Here is a 17,065-nt window from a genome sequence, read left to right as displayed (position 1 = left end):
AAAGCCCAAATAAATAGAATCGATCCAGAGAAGACTCGAGCTGCAGCTCATCAAAAAGCAAGGACATAAAGCCCAAATCAATAGAATTGATGCAGAGAAGACTCGAGCTGCAGTTGATCAAAAAGCAAGGACATAAAGCCCAAATCAATAGAATCGATCCAGAGAAGACTCGAGCTGCAGCTCATTGAAAAGCAAGGCCATAAAGCCCAAATAAATAGAATCGATGCAGAGAAGACTCAAGCTGCAGCTGATCGAAAAGCAAGGCCATAAAGCCCAAATCAATAGAATCGATCCAGAGAAGACTCGAGCTGCAGCTCATTGAAAAGCAAGGCCATAAAGCCCAAATAAATAGAATCGATGCAGAGAAGACTCAAGCTGCAGCTGATGGAAAAGCAAGGCCATAAAGCCCAAATAAATAGAAACGATCCAGAGAAGACTCGAGCTGCAGCTCATCAAAAAGCAAGGACATAAAGCCCAAATAAATAGAATCGATGCAGAGAAGACTCAAGCTGCAGCTGATCAAAAAGCAAGGCCATAAAGCCCAAATCAATAGAATCGATCCAGAGAAGACTCGAACTGCAGCTCATTGAAAAGCAAGGCCATAAAGCTCAAATCAATAGAATCGATCCAGAGAAGACTCGAGCTGCAGCTCATTGAAAAGCAAGGCCATAAAGCTCAAATCAATAGAATCGATCCAGAGAAGACTCGAGCTGCAGCTGATCGAAAAGCAAGTCCATAAAGCCCAAATAAATAGAATCGATCCAGAGAAGACTCGAGCTGCAGCTGATCGAAAAGCAAGTCCATAAAGCCCAAATAAATAGAATTGATCCAGAGAAGACTCGAGCTGCAGCTGATCGAAAAGCAAGTCCATAAAGCCCAAATAAATAGAATCGATCCAGAGAAGACTCGAGCTGCAGCTGATCGAAAAGCAAGGCCATAAAGCCCAAATAAATAGAATCGATGCAGAGAAGACTCAAGCTGCAGCTAATCGAAAAGCAAGTCCATAAAGCCCAAATAAATAGAATCGATGCAGAGAAGACTCAAGCTGCAGCTAATCGAAAAGCAAGTCCATAAAGCCCAAATAAATAGAATCGATCCAGAGAAGACTCGAGCTGCAGCTGATCGAAAAGCAAGGCCATAAAGCCCAAATAAATAGAAACGATCCAGAGAAGACTCGAGCTGCAGCTCATCAAAAAGCAAGGACATAAAGCCCAAATCAATAGAATTGATGCAGAGAAGACTCAAGCTGCAGTTGATCAAAAAGCAAGGACATAAAGCCCAAATCAATAGAATCGATCCAGAGAAGACTCGAGCTGCAGCTCATTGAAAAGCAAGGACATAAAGCCCAAATCAATAGAATCGATGCAGAGAAGACTCAAGCTGCAGCTGATCAAAAAGCAAGGCCATAAAGCCCAAATCAATAGAATCGATCCAGAGAAGACTCGAGCTGCAGCTCATTGAAAAGCAAGGCCATAAAGCTCAAATCAATAGAATCGATCCAGAGAAGACTCGAGCTGCAGCTGATCGAAAAGCAAGGCCATAAAGCCCAAATAAATAGAATAGATCCAGAGAAGACTCGAGCTGCAGCTGATCAAAAAGCAAGGCCATAAAGCCCAAATAAATGGAATAGATCCAGAGAAGACTCCAGCTGCAGCTGATCGAAAAGCAAGGCCATAAAACTCAAATCAATAGAATAGATGCAGAGAAAACTCGAGCTGCAGCTGATCGAAAAGCAAGGCCATAAAGCCCAAATGAATAGAATTGATCCAGAGAAGACTCGAGCTGCAGCTGATTGAAAAGCAAGGCCATAAAGCCCAAATCAATAGAATAGATCCAGAGAAGACTCGAGCTGCAGCTGATCTAAAAGCAAGTCCATAAAGCCCAAATAAATAGAATAGATCCAGAGAAGACTCTAGATTTGCTAATTTTTCCAACTCCACATTCAGCTACTGGTGTTATTGTTCAAGAGCAAGATCTTGTAGAATGGCTTTTTCTTCCACATACTAATTCATGGACTCTAACTCCTCATTTGGATCAAATTGCTACTATGATAGGAAATGGGAGAACTCGGATTGTTAAATTACATGGATATGATCCTGAAAAAATTGTCCCTCTCACGAAGGCACAAATACAGCAAGATTTTATAAATAGTCTTACTTGGCAAACCCATTTAGCTGACTTTGTGGGTATTCTCGATAATCATTTTCCTAAAATGAAACTGTTTCAATTTTTGAAATTAACTAATTGTATTCTCCCTAAAATAACTAAACCAATTGAAAGTGCGGAGAATGTTTTTACAGATGGGTCTAGTAATGGTAAAGCTTCTTACTCTGGCTCGAAAGGTAAAGTTTTCCAGACACCCTATGCTTCAGCTCAAAAAACGGAGCTTGTAGCTGTAATTGAGGTATTGACTGCTTTTAATATGCCTATTAATGTGATTTCTGGTTCTTCATACATGGTTCATTCGACACAATTAATTGAAAATGCTGAGTTACGATTTCATACAGATGAACAACTGATGACTTTATTTATCCAATTGCAAACAGCAGTTAGGAGTAGAATGCACCCTTTTTACATCACTCACATTAGGGCTCATACACCTCTTCCAGGACCTTTGACTGCAGGGAATCAAATGGCTGATCGCCTAGTTGCTACTGCAATATCTAATGCTAGACACTTTCACAATTTAACCCGTGTTAATGCCTCTGGTCTCAAACGCAGATACAGCAGTACCCGGAAAGAAGCTAAAGCTATTATCCAGCGATGCCCAACTTGCCAAATGGTGCATTCCTCATCTTTTACAGGAGGAGTTAATCCTTGAAGATTGGAACCTAATTCTCAAGCTCTAGCTACATTTTTCTCTATACGGAATATTAAACACATTACTGATATCCCATATAATTCTGAAGGACAAGCCATAGTGGAAAGAATGAATCTCTCCCTGAAACAGCAGTTGCAGAAGCAAAAGGGGGAAAACAGGTACTACAGGACACCCCATAAGCAATTGAATCGCATTATTAACTTTAAATTTTTTGAGCCTGCCTAAAGGCCGGATCTTATCAGCAGCTGAACAGCATCTACAGAAACCAGCTGCAAAGACAGAAGCAGAACAACTGGTTTGGTGGAGAGACCTGATAACAGAAAGTTGGGAAATAGGTAAAATAATAACTTGGGGTAGAGGTTATGCTTATGTTTCTCCAGGACTGAACCATCAAGACACCTGAAACCTTATCATGAGCGAATGCTGAGGAAGAGATTCCGGGAGGATCCCGAGGACCCCCCCAGTTGCAGCCATGTCAAGACTGATGCTGAGGAGGACCCCAACTGTCACGAGCAACACCCGTCAAACACAGCCACCCACCTGAGGTCAGATCAAGAAGCTGTCACAGATGGCAGAAGAAAACCTGAGGTAAGTGGGACAGCCAGTCAAAATGAGTAATTTAATGGTAGCTATGATAGTGGTGATCACCATTGCCATGAGTATTCCTTCAACAAGGGCTGACACAGAGAACAATTATACTTATTGGGCATATTTATCAATCTTGGCTGGCAAGAATGCCTGGATGTTATCACTCTATGACACAGTTACACATGCTTTCTGATCTCAGTATTTACCATGATAAATCTGCTCCTATAATTGAGGCATACCGCCCTCAAAAACCTATCTGTAAACAGGATTGGACCCAGTCAGAGAAAATGAACGTACATGTTTGGGAAGATTGCATTGCAGAACAGGCAGGGGTGCTGGCAACAATTCCTATGGAATCATTATTGATTGATCCCCTACGGGGATGTTTAGCTTGAATTGCATCTCTCAGTCTGTGTGCCACGGCCCCACTATGTTCAATTGGTCTGAACAAAATGGTCAGATGGTAGAAATGATAAGAAATATGGCAAGAGTTCCTATTATCTGGAACCATGGCGGTGTAGTGGCACCTCAACCTCAAATGATATGGCCCTTTGTAGGAGCTAAACATAAGGATTTGTGGAAACTGTTAATAGCTCTTAATAAGATCAAAATTTGGGAAAGAATAAAAAAGCATCGAGAAGGACACTCTACAAACTTGTCTTTGGATATTGCAAAATTGAAAGAACAGATATTTGAAGCATCCCAGCACACCTGACCTTAATGCCAGGAACTGGAGTGCTTGAAGGAGCTGCAGACAGATTAGCAGCTGGTAACCCATTAAAATGGATAAAAACACTTGGAAGCTCTGTGATTTCAATGAAGATTGTGCTTTTAATCTGTGTTGTCTTTGTATAGTCTGCAGATGTGGATCCTGACTCTGCAAGAAGTAGCCCACCATGACAAAGCTGCCTTTGCTTTTATCGCTTTGCAAAACAAAGGGGACATGTTGGGAACAGGCCCCCCAATGTGGCCATAAACTGGCTCCAAAACTGGCCATAAACAAAATCTCTGCAGCACTGTGACATGCTCTTGATGGCCATGACGCCCATGCTGGAAGGTTGTCAGTTTACTGGAATGAGGGCAAGGGACACCTGGCCCACCCAGGGTGGAAAACCGTTTAAGGCGTTCTTAAACCACAAACAATAGCATGAGTGATCTGTGCCTTAAGGACATGCTCCTGCTGCAGATAACTAGCCAGAGCCCGTCCCTTTGTTTCCTGTAGGAATACTTTTAGTAAATCTTATGACTGGCTTGCTGTCAATAAATATGTGGGTAAATCTCTGTTCAAGGCTCTCAGCTCTGAAGGCTGTGAGACCCCTGATTTCCCACTTCACATGCTGTATTTCTGTGTGTGTGTCTTTAATTCCTCTAGCACCACTGGGTTAGGGTCTCCACAACCGAGCTGGTCTCAGCAGTAAATATTGAAAAGGAATAGATACAATTGTCATTATTTACAGATAGAATTTCCAAACAATTCCCAGGGAATAAACTGAAAAACTAACAGAAACAAAACGAGAATGTAGTAAGGTGTCTGGGTAAGAGATTTGTATCTAAAAATCAGTAGCTTTGCAATGTGCAAGCAGTAATCTGCTCAGACATCAGTAAATACCTCATTCATATTTTAAACAAAAAATTAAAAATGCCTTGAAATAATGTAACCAGAAATATGAAAAAAAAGGATATGAAAACGTGGCTGCTAATGGACATGAAAGAATGTAATACTAGATTCTGAGATGCAATTTTTTTCATTTGTTCTTCCTGAAAAATCATTAGGTTGATGTGCATTACAGTGTTACGATTATGTATGAGTCTAAGGAAAATCAGATGAAATTTCCAAATTAAACCATGAAGGTGCATTGGTAGAGGAAGAGACAATTAGGGTCAGTGGAACAAAGCACAGTTAGAGGGAGAAGCAAGGAGGAGGAGGGATCACTGAGGTGGTGCCTGTCTGTCCCACAGAAAGCAAAAGCTGACGCCTAGTTCCCAGCATACCTAAGTAAACTTCAGGTCCACTGCATAGCACGTGTCTCATCACAGTAAAACTATGAAGGAACTCAGTGTACAAGGAGCTTCTACAAGATAGGCAGAAGACAGTAGCCAGATGGGCCTAGGGCCCCAGCCACCCACGCCCCTCCCTCTCCTTGAAGACGTGCGGCTCCAACACCACCATCACCAGGGCTCTGCTCAGCTCCTCCTAGTGTGTATCACCACAGGGCTGCTGGCTTGTGTCACGTTCACCACTAGACCCCGCGTCAGGAGTCCCGCCAGGGGTGTGGGGAGGCAGCGCTGTCTGGTTGGCCGTGGAGCTGTATGGAACATGGTGCCTCACAGGCAGTCTGCTTGGCATCCTGGACCCTGGCTGTATCCCGCTGGAAAGGATGTGTGTGGGTCTAAGATGTGTATGTAATAGAAACATTTATTCAGAAGCTTTAGTCAAAACTTCATTTTTAAGTTCAGAGTAATAAACTCATAGTCTGAATTTCCTAATTTTTCTGTTTAATTTACTTAACTTTTAAATGAAATGCAAAACAACAGGTCTAAAAATTAAGCAGTTCTTGGTATGGCTGCTTCTATGGATTAAAAGTTTACAAATAATATTTTGTAATATCAAAATATTAAATGCAAAATCATGCTGCCGTGTTCCGTGTGGGAAGCGTGTTGCAAGAAGGTTGTGGGAAAATCAGCAAGCTCTACGGAGACCTAAAGCACCTGAAGACGTTCGACCGGGGTGAGCAGACAGTGGGCTCTGTGCACACTGTTGGGCCCTGCCTTCTGCAGGGTGGGCTGGTGTCTGTCCCGTCAGTGCTGACTTAGTTCCGTGCTTGCTGTCTGGATGGGTCCTGGCCCACAGCTATAAAGCCACAACCAGTGACTCCATGGACTAGCAGGCCCAGGCTGACAGCTCGGAGGGCCCATGTGACTGGGTCCCACCTGCCCCTGATGGAACTTTTTGTGTCCCCAGGAATGGTCTGGAACACGGACCTGGTGGAGACCCTGGAGCTGCAGAACCTGATGCTGTGTGCGCTGCAGACCATCTACGGAGCAGAGGCGCGGAAGGAGTCACGGGGCACGCACGCCAGGGAAGGCTACAAGGTCGGCCTTCTCACCACGCCCACCTGCACCTGCCTTTTCCTGCCACCTGGTGGGACTCAGCCCCACCCCTGCATTTTCTCTGCATTTTATTTCATTGCCCCAAAAGTAAATCCAAAAAATCCCTTTTTCCCCCTGGTAACTTTGATCCCTGGGTTCTCGCCATCTTCTGGATCACTGTGACCTTTTCCTTGCTTTGGGTCGGCATCCACTGATGCCAGCAGTGGCATCTCCAAGCCAATGTGCTTTGCTGTTAGAAGGCCAAGGTTAGAAGTGCAGCTAGAGTGGCAAGACCAGGAAGTAAATGCCAGTTTATTAAATAACGAGTAAGCCACCATTTCAAGCCTGCTCTGTGGAGGAAATACCAGTTTATTAAATAACGAGTAAGCCACCGTTTCAAGCCTGCCCTGTGGAGGAAATGCCAGTTTATTAAATAACGAGTAAGCCACCATTTCAAACCTGCCCTGTGGAGGAAATGCCAGTTTATTAACGAGTAAGCCATTTCAAACTTGCCCTGTGGAGGAAATGCCAGTTTATTAACGAGTAAACCACTGCCCTGTGGTTTGGAAAAGGTATTATAGAGCCTGCCCTGTGGTCACTTGTTCTTCAGATGAACTGATTTTTGTGCAGAGCACACGTGTTGGATTCTGCCTGGTAAGAGTTTTTTACATATGATAGCAAAAAACAACAGAAAGGGAAGCTTGGGGTGCAAATGCAAGTTCAGGATAAACCACATCAGCAAAAGGACAAAGGCTCCACAAGGCAGGTGCACAGGCTGGTTCAGGACCGTGTGTGGGTGGCTGGTGGCAGCCTTTCCAGTCAGCTGAACATGGTGAATGGGAAAATCATTTTTATTCACCATGAAATTTTACTGATTTACCCTCCACTAGAATATGCTAATGGCTGTGATCACTGCTCAGAACTTGCTCTTGTCTCCTTGTATGTGTTAAGAGTTTCCTGCAAAGTATGTGAATCCGTGTTTGCCAGAATACAGAATAATAAATTTATTTTATTTTTTTTTTTATGATGGAGTCTCACTGTCCCCCAGGCTGGAGTGCAGTGGCGCGATCTCAGCTCGCTGCAACCTCTGCCTCCCAGGTTCAAGTGATTCTCCTGCCTCAGCCTCCCAAGCAGCTGGGATTACAGGCACGCACCACCATGTCTGGCTAATTTTGTATTTTCAGTAGAGACGGGTTTCACCATGTTTGCCGGGCTGGTCTTGAACTCCTGACTTCAAGTGAACCACCCACCTCGGCCTCCCAAAGTGCTAGGGTTACAGGCATGAGCCACTGTGCCCGGCCACTGCATAAATTTAGTTGGTGACAGCGAGTTTTAATTAGAATAGAAGCCAGGTGCAGTGCCTCACACCTGTAATCCCAGCATTTGGGAGGCTGAGGCAGGCCGATCACTTGAGCCCCAGAGTTCTAGAACAGCCTGGGCAACATGGCGAAACGTGTCTCTACAAAAACATAAAAAATGAGCCAGGCGTGGTGGTAGCACAGGAGGCTGAGGCAGGAGGATTGATTGAGCCTGGGAAGTCAAGGCTCCAGCGAGCTGTGATCACACCACTGCACTCCAGCCCAGGTGACATAGCCAGACCCTGTCTCAAAAAAATTTTTTTTTTAATAAAAACAGGCTGAAAGAAAAGATTGAGGTAGTCTCCCAGCACATGGAGCAAAAAGACAAAGTATTTGATAAACTCTTAGGTACATAAAGGATGGTTAAGGGAACATGTGGACATGGATTACTCTGGACTCACTGCTGGCTGCGCACCCCCTGGCCAGCCATGTGGCCTCCGTGGGTTCTGAACATGTTGATGGTGCCAACCTCCTGGGCTGAAGTGGAAATGGAATGAGTTCTAGGGCATCTGTCTCTTAGATCATGTTAATGTTTGCTGTGCTTTTTCTGTATTGCTCTGTTAGAGTAATAAGAAACGTGATGGTGTTTCTGGCCTCAGGTGCGGATTGATGAGTACGATTACTCCAAGCCCATCCAGGGGCAACAGAAGAAGCCCTTTGAGGAGCACTGGAGAAAGCACACCCTGTCATATGTGGACGTTGGCACTGGGAAGGTCAGTGTGGAGCTCGTTCTCACCACAGCCCAGCACCCACACGGCCCCGCCCAGGTCTGCGGGCTGGCCTCACTGATGGTGAACAGGGAGGAGCAGGCCAGATTTAAATCAACTCCTGACAGATTTGAGGCACCGCTGAAAAAGGCACTCCGACAGCAGTCGGGCTTCGGGCTGGAAACAGAATCCAGTTCCTGCAGGTGGTTCAGAGGAGCCTTAAGGAAGGGTTGCTCCGTGGTGTGGGCCAGATGGACGTCACTGGGCAGGAGCAAGTGTCCAAGGCCTGGTGGCAGGGGAGGAGATGATTGTAGACCTAGTGAGAAAGTCAGCATCTGTGGGGTGGGGACACAGCCACTACCAGAAACCAGTCCCACGTCAAGGGAGCCCAGAAGAGACGCCTCCCCTCTCCTCCCACGGGCTGGGCCAACTGGAAGCGTCTGCAGGGGAGCTGAGGGGATGTGGTGCAGTCTTTAGCATCCCCTGGGCACTGAGCAAGCAGAGAAGGGCAGAAATGGAGGTGGGGTTGGGGTGAGCCGCGTCCTGGGAACAGCCAGCCGAGGGTGTGGTAGGGGGTCGCAGCCTTGTTCCACACAAGCACAGCGTCCTGGGAACAGCCAGCCGAGGGTGTGGTAGGGGGTCGCAGCCTTGTTCCACACAAGCACAGCGTCCTGGGAACAGCCAGCCGAGGGTGTGGTAGGAGTCGCAGCCTTGTTCCACACAAGCACAGCGTCCTGGAAACAGCCAGCCGAGGGTGTGGTAGGGGGTCGCAGCCTTGTTCCACACAAGCACAGCGTCCTGGGAACAGCCAGCCGAGGGTGTGGTAGGGGGTCGCAGCCTTGTTCCACACAAGCACAGCGTCCTGGGAACAGCCAGCCGAGGGTGTGGTAGGGGTTGCAGCCTTGTTCCACACAAGCACAGCGTCCTGGGAACAGCCAGCCGAGGGTGTGGTGGGGGGTCGCAGCCTTGTTCCACACAAGCACAGTTCACCTGTGTGGCATTTCCGCTGGGCATTAAGATTCAGAAATAATGAAGATAGAAAGCTTTTACCCTTAAACTTTTCATAGCTTGTAAGAGTCGTATAATCACTTAGCTGTGTCTGTGGAAGTTACCTTTGGACTCTCACTATCATCTAGTGTGTCTGTGATTCAGGCAGTAGGTCATTTTCAGGGCTTCTCATGAAGGCCATTTCCTGATAGTGTATAGAAATCACACTTCACTCGCTTAGCACAAGTCTATTTTTAATGTTTCCGGGTTCGGGTTTTTTGTTTTGTTTTTGTTTTTCTGAGATAGAGTCTCATCTGTTGCCCAGGCTGAAATGTTGTGGCTTGATCTCGTCTCACTGCAGCCTCAACCTCCCCCAGGCTCAGGTGATCCTCCCACCTCAGCTTCCTGGGCACATGGCACCATGCCTGGCTAATTTTTATATGTTTTGTAGAGATGGGGTTTCTCCATGTTGCCCAGGCTAGTCTTGAACTCCTGCACTCAAGTGATCCACCTGTCTTGGCCTCCCAACAGGCATGAACCAACACCCCCAGCCAGTTTTAGTGATTTTTCAAGAAATACATACTCATTTTAGAAAGTACAAAGAGATTGAAATAAGAGCTCACTAACCAGAGACGACCCATTATGGTTTAAATTTCTTTGTATATGTGCCTACCTTTCCTGTGTGTGCATATTTAATACACAGCTTGAGTATTCCTTCTCTGAAATCCTTGGGACCAGAAGCGTTTTGGATTTCAGGCTTGTTCAGACTTTGGAATATTTGCATTATACTTACTGTCTGAGCATCCGTAATTGGAAGATCTGACTCCATAGCACATTTCTTTCGAATGTCATGCTGGTGCTCAGAAAGTTTCAGATTTTAGAGAATTTCAGATTTTTGGATTAGGGATGTTCAGCCTATATAAATACTAAACTTTGAAGTAGAAAAACTGGAAGTAGATGGTTTAAACATAAAGTGTCTTGGTATAGACAAGGGTTCTCCCACTTCTCATGACGGGAGCATTATTGTAAAGCACTGAGAATCTGGTACAGTGTCATTTTCGTTGCTCTGTTCCACTCTACGAATCTGCCATCATTTACAGTCCCCTGTTGCGCATGTAGATCATTTTTGAATTTGTTATTGGAAAATACTGCAGCAAATACCTTTAAGTTCACATGCTGTAAATCTACTTTTATAGTTAAAATTTTTCAAAAGGAACACAAGAGATGGTTTTTTGTACATTTTTGTGCTTAACTTACCACTGACTCTTCTTTTCATGGTCACCCTGGGATATAGACCCGTAATCGACAAAACTTTGAACAAGGCTGACTGTGCCACCGTCCCCCCAGCCATTTGCTCCTACTGATGAGACAAGATGTGGTGATGACAGAATCAGCTTTTGTAATTATGTATAATAGCTCATGCATGTGTCCATGTCATAACTGTCTTCATACGCGTCTGCACTCTGGGGAAGAAGGAGTACATTGAAGGGAGATTGGCACCCAGGCTGGGAGCTTGCCAGGAACCCAGTGGCCAGGGAGCGTGGCACTTACCTTTGTCCCTTGCTTCATTCTTGTGAGATGATAAAACTGGGCACAGCTCTTAAATAAAATATAAATGAACAAACTTTCTTTTATTTCCAAATCCATTTAAAATATTTTACTGTTATGACTTTAGTCATATTTGTTGACCTAAAAATCAAATGTAGTAATCTTTGTATTCTGTTACATCAAAATCCAGATATGTTCTTGTAGTTTCTTTTTTTTTTCTTTTTCTTTTTCTTTTTTTTTTTTTTTTTTTTTTTTGAGACAAGATTGGTGCAGTGGTACAATCTCAGCTCACTGCAGCCTCAGACTCCTGGGCAGCTCAGGTGATCTTCCCAACTCAGCCTTCTGAGTAGTTGGGGCTACAGGTGTGCACCACCACGCCCAGCTAGTTTATTTTGTAATTGTAGGGACAGGGTCTCACTGTGTTGCCTAGGCTGGTCTCAGACTCCTGGGCTCAAGTGATCCTCCCTCCTTGGCCTCCCGAAGTGCTGGAATTATAGGTGTGAACCACCATGCCTGGCTTTGTTGTAGTTTATTTCTAAGTTCAAATTAATGTTGGTGCCTGAGAGCAAATGGAGAAAACTAACATTTCCTCCTTTTTCTTGGCAGACGGTTTACTAGGTGAGTGTGTCCTTGATTATTCAAATCAGGGGTCCCCAATCCCCAGGCCACAGATTGTTACCAGTCCATGGCCTGTTAGGAGCCAGGCCACACAGTAGGAGGTGAGCAGCGGGCCAGTGAGCCTTACTGCGTGAGCTCCGCCCCCTGGCAGAGCATTACTTTGTGAGCTCCTCCTCCTGTCAGAGCCTTACTGTGAGCTCCGCCCCCTGCCAGAGGATTACTCTGTGAGCTCCGCCCCCTGCAGAGCATTACTGTGTGAGCTCCGCCCTGTCAGAGCATTACTGTGTGTGCTCCGCCCCCTGCCAGAGCATTACTGTGTGAGCTCCGCCCCCTGTCAGAGCATTACTGTGTGAGCTCCGCCCCCTGTCAGAGCATTACTGTGTGAGCTCTGCCCCTGCCAGAGCATTACCTTGTGAGCTACACCCCCTGCCAGAGCATTACTGGGTGGGCTCCGCCCCCTGCCAGAGCATTACCGTGTGAGCTCCGCCCCCTGCCAGAGCATTACTGTGTGAGCTCCAACCGCTGCCAGAGCATTACTGGGTGAGCTCCACCCCCTGCCAGAGCATTACTGTGTGAGCTCCACTCCCTGCCAGAGCATTACTGTGTGAACTCCAACCCCTGCCAGAGCATTACTCTGTGAGCTCCGCCCCTGCCAGAGCATTACTCTGTGGGCTCCGCCTCCTGCCAGAGCATTACTCTGAGCTCCGCCTCCAGTCACAGCATTACTGTGTGAGCTCCGCCCCCTGCCAGAGCATTACTCTGAGCTCCGCCCCCTGCCAGAGCATTACTCTGTGGGCTCCGCCTCCTGCCAGAGCATTATTGTGTGAGCTCCAACCCCTGCCAGAGCATTACTCTGTGGGCTCCGCCTCCTGCCAGAGCATTGCTCTCTGAGCTCCGCCTCCCGCCAGAGCATTACTGTGTGAGCACCGCCTCCTGTCATATCATTACTGTGTGAGCTCTGCCTCCTGTCACAGCATTACTGTGTGAGCTCGGCCTCCTCTTCAAGCATTAACTGTGTGAGCTCCACCTCCAGTCACAGCATTACTGTGTGAGCTCCGCCTCCCGTCAGAGCATTACTGTGTGAGCTCCGCCTCCCGTCAGAGCATTACTGGGTGAGCTCTGCCTCCTGTCCAAGCATTACTGTGTGAGCTCCGCCTCCCGACAGAGCATTACTGTGTGAGCTCCGCCTCCCGTCACAGCATTACTGTGTGAGCGCCGCCTCCCGTCACAGCATTACTGGGTGAGCTCCACCTCCCGCCAGAGCATTACTGGGTGAGCTCCGCCTCCCGCCAGAGCATTACTGTGTGAGCGCCGCCTCCCGTCACAGCATTACTGTGTGAGCTCCGCCTCCCGACAGAGCATTACTGTGTGAGCTCTGCCTCCTGTCCAAGCATTACTGTGTGAGCTCCGCCTCCCGACAGAGCATGACTGGGTGAGCTCCGCCTCCCGCCAGAGCATTACTGTGTGAGCGCCGCCTCCTGTCACAGCATTACTGTGTGAGCTCCGCCTCCCGTCCGAACATTACTGTGTGAGCTCCGCCTCCCGTCACAGCATTACTGTGTGAGCTCCGCCTCCCGCCAGAGCATTACTGTGTGAGCGCCGCCTCCCGTCACAGCATTACTGTGTGAGCTCCGCCTCCTGTCAGAGCATTACTGTGTGAGCGCCGCCTCCTGTCCAAGCATTACTGTGTGAGCTCCGCCTCCCGCCAGAGCATTACTGTGTGAGCACCGCCTCCCACCAGAGCATTACTGTGTGAGCTCCGCCTCCCGCCAGAGCATTACTATGTGAGCTCCACCTCCTGTTACAGCATTACTGTGTGAGCTCCGCCTCCCACCAGAGCATTACTGTGTGAGCGCCGCCTCCTGTCCAAGCATTACTGTGTGAGCTCCGCCTCCCGCCAGAGCATTACTGTGTGAGCTCCGCCTCCCGCCAGAGCATTACTGTGTGAGCTCCGCCTCCCGCCAGAGCATTACTGTGTGAGCTCCACCTCCTGTTACAGCATTACTGTGTGAGCTCCGCCTCCCGCCAGAGCATTACTGTGTGAGCGCCGCCTCCTGTCCAAGCATTACTGTGTGAGCTCCACCTCCTGCCAGGGCATTACTGTGTGAGCTCCGCCTCCCGCCAGGGCATTACTGTGTGAGCTCCACCTCCTGCCAGGGCATTACTGTGTGAGCTCCACCTCCTGCCAGGGCATTACTGGGTGAGCTCCACCCCCTGCCAGAGCATTATCGTGTGAGCTCCGCCTCGTGTCATCATTACTGTGTGAGCTCCGCCTCCTGTCAGATCAGTGGTGGCATTAGATTCTCATAGGAGTGGAACCCTGTTGTGAACTGCGCATGTGAAGGATCTAGGTTATGCGCCACTTATGAGAATCTAATGCTGCTCATCTGAGGTGGAACCGTTTCATCTCCAAACCATCCCCACCATCCCCACACTTGTCCGTAGAAAAAGTGTCTTCCATGAAACCAGTCCCTGGTGCCAACAAGGTTAGGGACCACCAGTTTAAATAACCAAATACTAAAAGAACTGGCATAGAAGTAAATGGGCTGCTGCTTTATTTTTAGACTGTTCTTTTTAGAGAACAATGACAATTATTTCCAAGTTTGTCATTAGAAAATAATATTAGGTTGGTGCAAAAGTAATTGTGGTGTTTGCCATTACTTTCAATGGTAAAAGCCACGATTACTGTTGCACGAACTTAATATGATAAATTTGTTCCTTAAAGTGTATTTTTGGTAAGAAAAACCTTTGTTTTTCTTCTATTAATTTTTTGTTTTTGTCTTGGTAGAGACAGAGTCTTGCCATGCCGCCCAGGCTGGAGTGCAGTGCTGTGATCTCGGCTCACTGCAACCTCCACCTCCCGGGCTCCAGCAATCCTCCCACCTCAGCCTCCCAAGGAGCTGAGACTACAGGCATGAGCCACCATGCCTGGCTAATTTTTATATTTTTTACAGAGACAGGGTTTCACCATCTTGCCCAGGCTGGTCTCAAACTCCTGGGCTCAAGCAGTCCTCCTGCCTCAGCCTCCCAGAGTATTGGGATTATAGGTGTGAGCCACTGCCAGAAAAATTTTTCCTAAGACAAGGCAGGTTTTACATTATATTTAGATTTTTTTTTAATGATGTCTTTTTTGGCAGTGCACAGCCAGAGAACAACACATCACACACAGGAAACAGTTGTGCTCATGTGATGGGGGCCTCAGCACTAGGAAGGAGTGGACTATTGGCACATGCAGCAGCTTGAATAAATCTGAAAGTCACTACGCTGCGTAAGAGAAGCCAAATTTAAAAAGTGCATGCTGTGTACAGAGGGTGTCAAGAATGCCTCCTACGTGACGGAAAGTAGATCCGTGGTTGCCTGCAGACTGGCAGGAGCAGATTCCAAAGGCACAGGAAGAAGCTTGTGGGTAGAATGTGTTCATTACCTTCTGTGCATTACACCATAAAAAAGCTGGTCACAAAAATGCAAACCAAAAACAAAGGTGAAACTAGGATAAGATTTCTCACCTGTGTGATTGGTAAACGTGCAGATGTGCCGTCATGCTTTGTTTATGAAGCTGTGGGATACAAGGACTCTCATACGTCACTGTGGAATGCAGAATATTGCAGCCTCATGGAAGAGGATTTGGCAGCATCTAACAAAACTACATGGCATTTGCCCTTTGACTCAGCAATTCTAGAATCTGCCTCAAAAAAACTCCGGCAAAGAAATGAAAGGACTTTAGGCACAGAGTTCTTTTCACAGCCTGAATGTGTTTGCAACAAAGTTCTTCACTGTGGCGTTTGTAAATGTGGGGAAAAGAGAGATCGGGCTGGTACTGTGTGTGTGTAGAAAAGGAGGGCGTAAGAAACTCCATTTTGATCTGTACCCCGAGCGATTGTTTTGCCCTGAGATGCTGTTAATCTGTAACTTTAGCCCCAACCTTGAGCTCACAGAAACCTGTGTTGTATGGAATCAAGGTTTCAGGGATCTAGGGCTGTGCAGGTCATGCCTTGTTAAGAAAATGCTTACAGGCAGTACGCTTGGTGAAAGTTATCGCCATTCTCCATTCTCGATAAACCAGGGGCACAATGCACTGCGGAAAGCCGCAGGGGCCTCTGCCCAGGAAAGCCGGGTACCGTCCAAGGTTTCTCCCCACTGAGATGTGGCCTCGTGGGATGGGAAAGACCTGACCATCCACCAGCCCGACACCCGTGAAGGGTCTGTGCTGAGTAGGATTAGTAAAAGAGGAAGGCCTCTGTCTCCTGCCTTCCCCTGGGAACGGAATGTCTCAGTATAAAACTGATCGTACATTTGTTCAATTCTGAGATAGGAGAAAAACCGCCCTGTGGTGGGAGGCGAGACCTGTTGGCCGCAATGCTGCTGTTACTCTACTCCACTGAGATGTTTGGGTGGAGAGAAGCATAAATCTGGCCTACGTGCACATCCAGACATAGGACCTTCCCTTGAACTTATTTGTGACACAGATTCCTTTGCTCACGTTTTCTTGCTGACCTTCTCCCCACTGTCACCCTGTTCTCCTGCCACATTCCTCTTGCTGAGATAGTGAAAATAGTAATCAATAAATACTGAGGGAACTCAGAGGCCGGTGCCGGTGCGGGTCCTCTGTATGCTGAGCGCCGGTCACCTGGGCCCACTTTTCTTTCTCTATACTTTGTCTCTGTGTCTTATTTCTTTTCTCAGTCTCTCATCCCGCCTGATGAGAAATACCCACAGGTGTGGAGGGGCTGGTCCCCTTCATTCTATAGTTATTATAAATGTACAGGAACATTAAAAGGAACTTGTTTGTATAATGTCACAGTACAAGGTACGTAGCCCAGGAAATGACCAATCTGATGGGTGTTATAACCCATCCAAGCCCCCTGCAACCACCGTTTTTAAAATAAAAAACTGGTCCTTTCCTTGGCGATACAAGTAAAATAATAACTAGAAGAGAAGAAAAAGAAATTCCCAAACAAGTAACTTTAAAATTTGATGCTTGTGCAGCCATTAATGGTAACAAGCTAGAATTAAAATGGAGTTCTCTTAACTAGGAAAAGAGCTACACAGTAAAAAATAAATATGTTTGTCATAAGTCAAGGATCTGTGAAAATTGTGCCTCTTGGCCATGTGTTATTTAGGCTACTTAAAAAAATGACAAAAAAGACCCAGTTCACCTTCAGAAAGGGGAAGCCAATCTCTCCTGTGCTGCCGGTCACTGTAACCCGCTAGAACTAATAATCTCTAATCCCCTAGACCCCCACTGGAAGAAAGGAGAACATGTAGGCCTGGGGATCGATGGCACGGGGCTAAACCCCCAAGTTGCTATTTTAGTCCGAGGGGAGGTCCACAGGCACTCTCCCAAACCA

At 46.9% G+C, this 17,065-nt stretch overlaps 1 protein-coding gene across 14 annotated transcripts in view; it reads left to right on the top strand.

Annotated features, from left to right (window-relative positions):
* LOC750856 (succinate dehydrogenase [ubiquinone] flavoprotein subunit, mitochondrial) overlaps window positions 1-17,065 on the top strand; it is a 52,442-nt gene that overhangs the window by 11,573 nt on the left and 23,804 nt on the right. For 3 of the 14 annotated variants that reach the window (XM_063811060.1, XM_063811061.1, XM_063811064.1), the window contains 4 exons: window positions 2,805-2,979; window positions 3,202-3,409; window positions 6,372-6,502; window positions 8,457-11,175. In XM_063811060.1, coding sequence (XP_063667130.1) covers window positions 6,374-6,502; window positions 8,457-9,041 — 714 coding nt within the window. In that variant the 5' untranslated portion in view covers window positions 2,805-2,979; window positions 3,202-3,409; window positions 6,372-6,373 and the 3' untranslated portion in view covers window positions 9,042-11,175. Of the gene's footprint in view, window positions 1-1,133; window positions 6,138-6,371; window positions 6,503-8,456; window positions 11,176-14,854; window positions 16,368-17,065 lie in introns of those variants that run through there. The other 11 variants (XM_063811067.1, XM_063811068.1, XR_010157118.1 and 8 more) reach the window with 10 other exon arrangements.

Source organism: Pan troglodytes, chromosome 4 (genome assembly GCF_028858775.2).
Source record: "Pan troglodytes isolate AG18354 chromosome 4, NHGRI_mPanTro3-v2.0_pri, whole genome shotgun sequence".
Classification (NCBI taxonomy): Eukaryota; Metazoa; Chordata; class Mammalia; order Primates; family Hominidae; genus Pan; species Pan troglodytes.
Note: the sequence above shows the minus strand (reverse complement) of the source record. Positions and strands in the feature narration are given on the sequence as shown.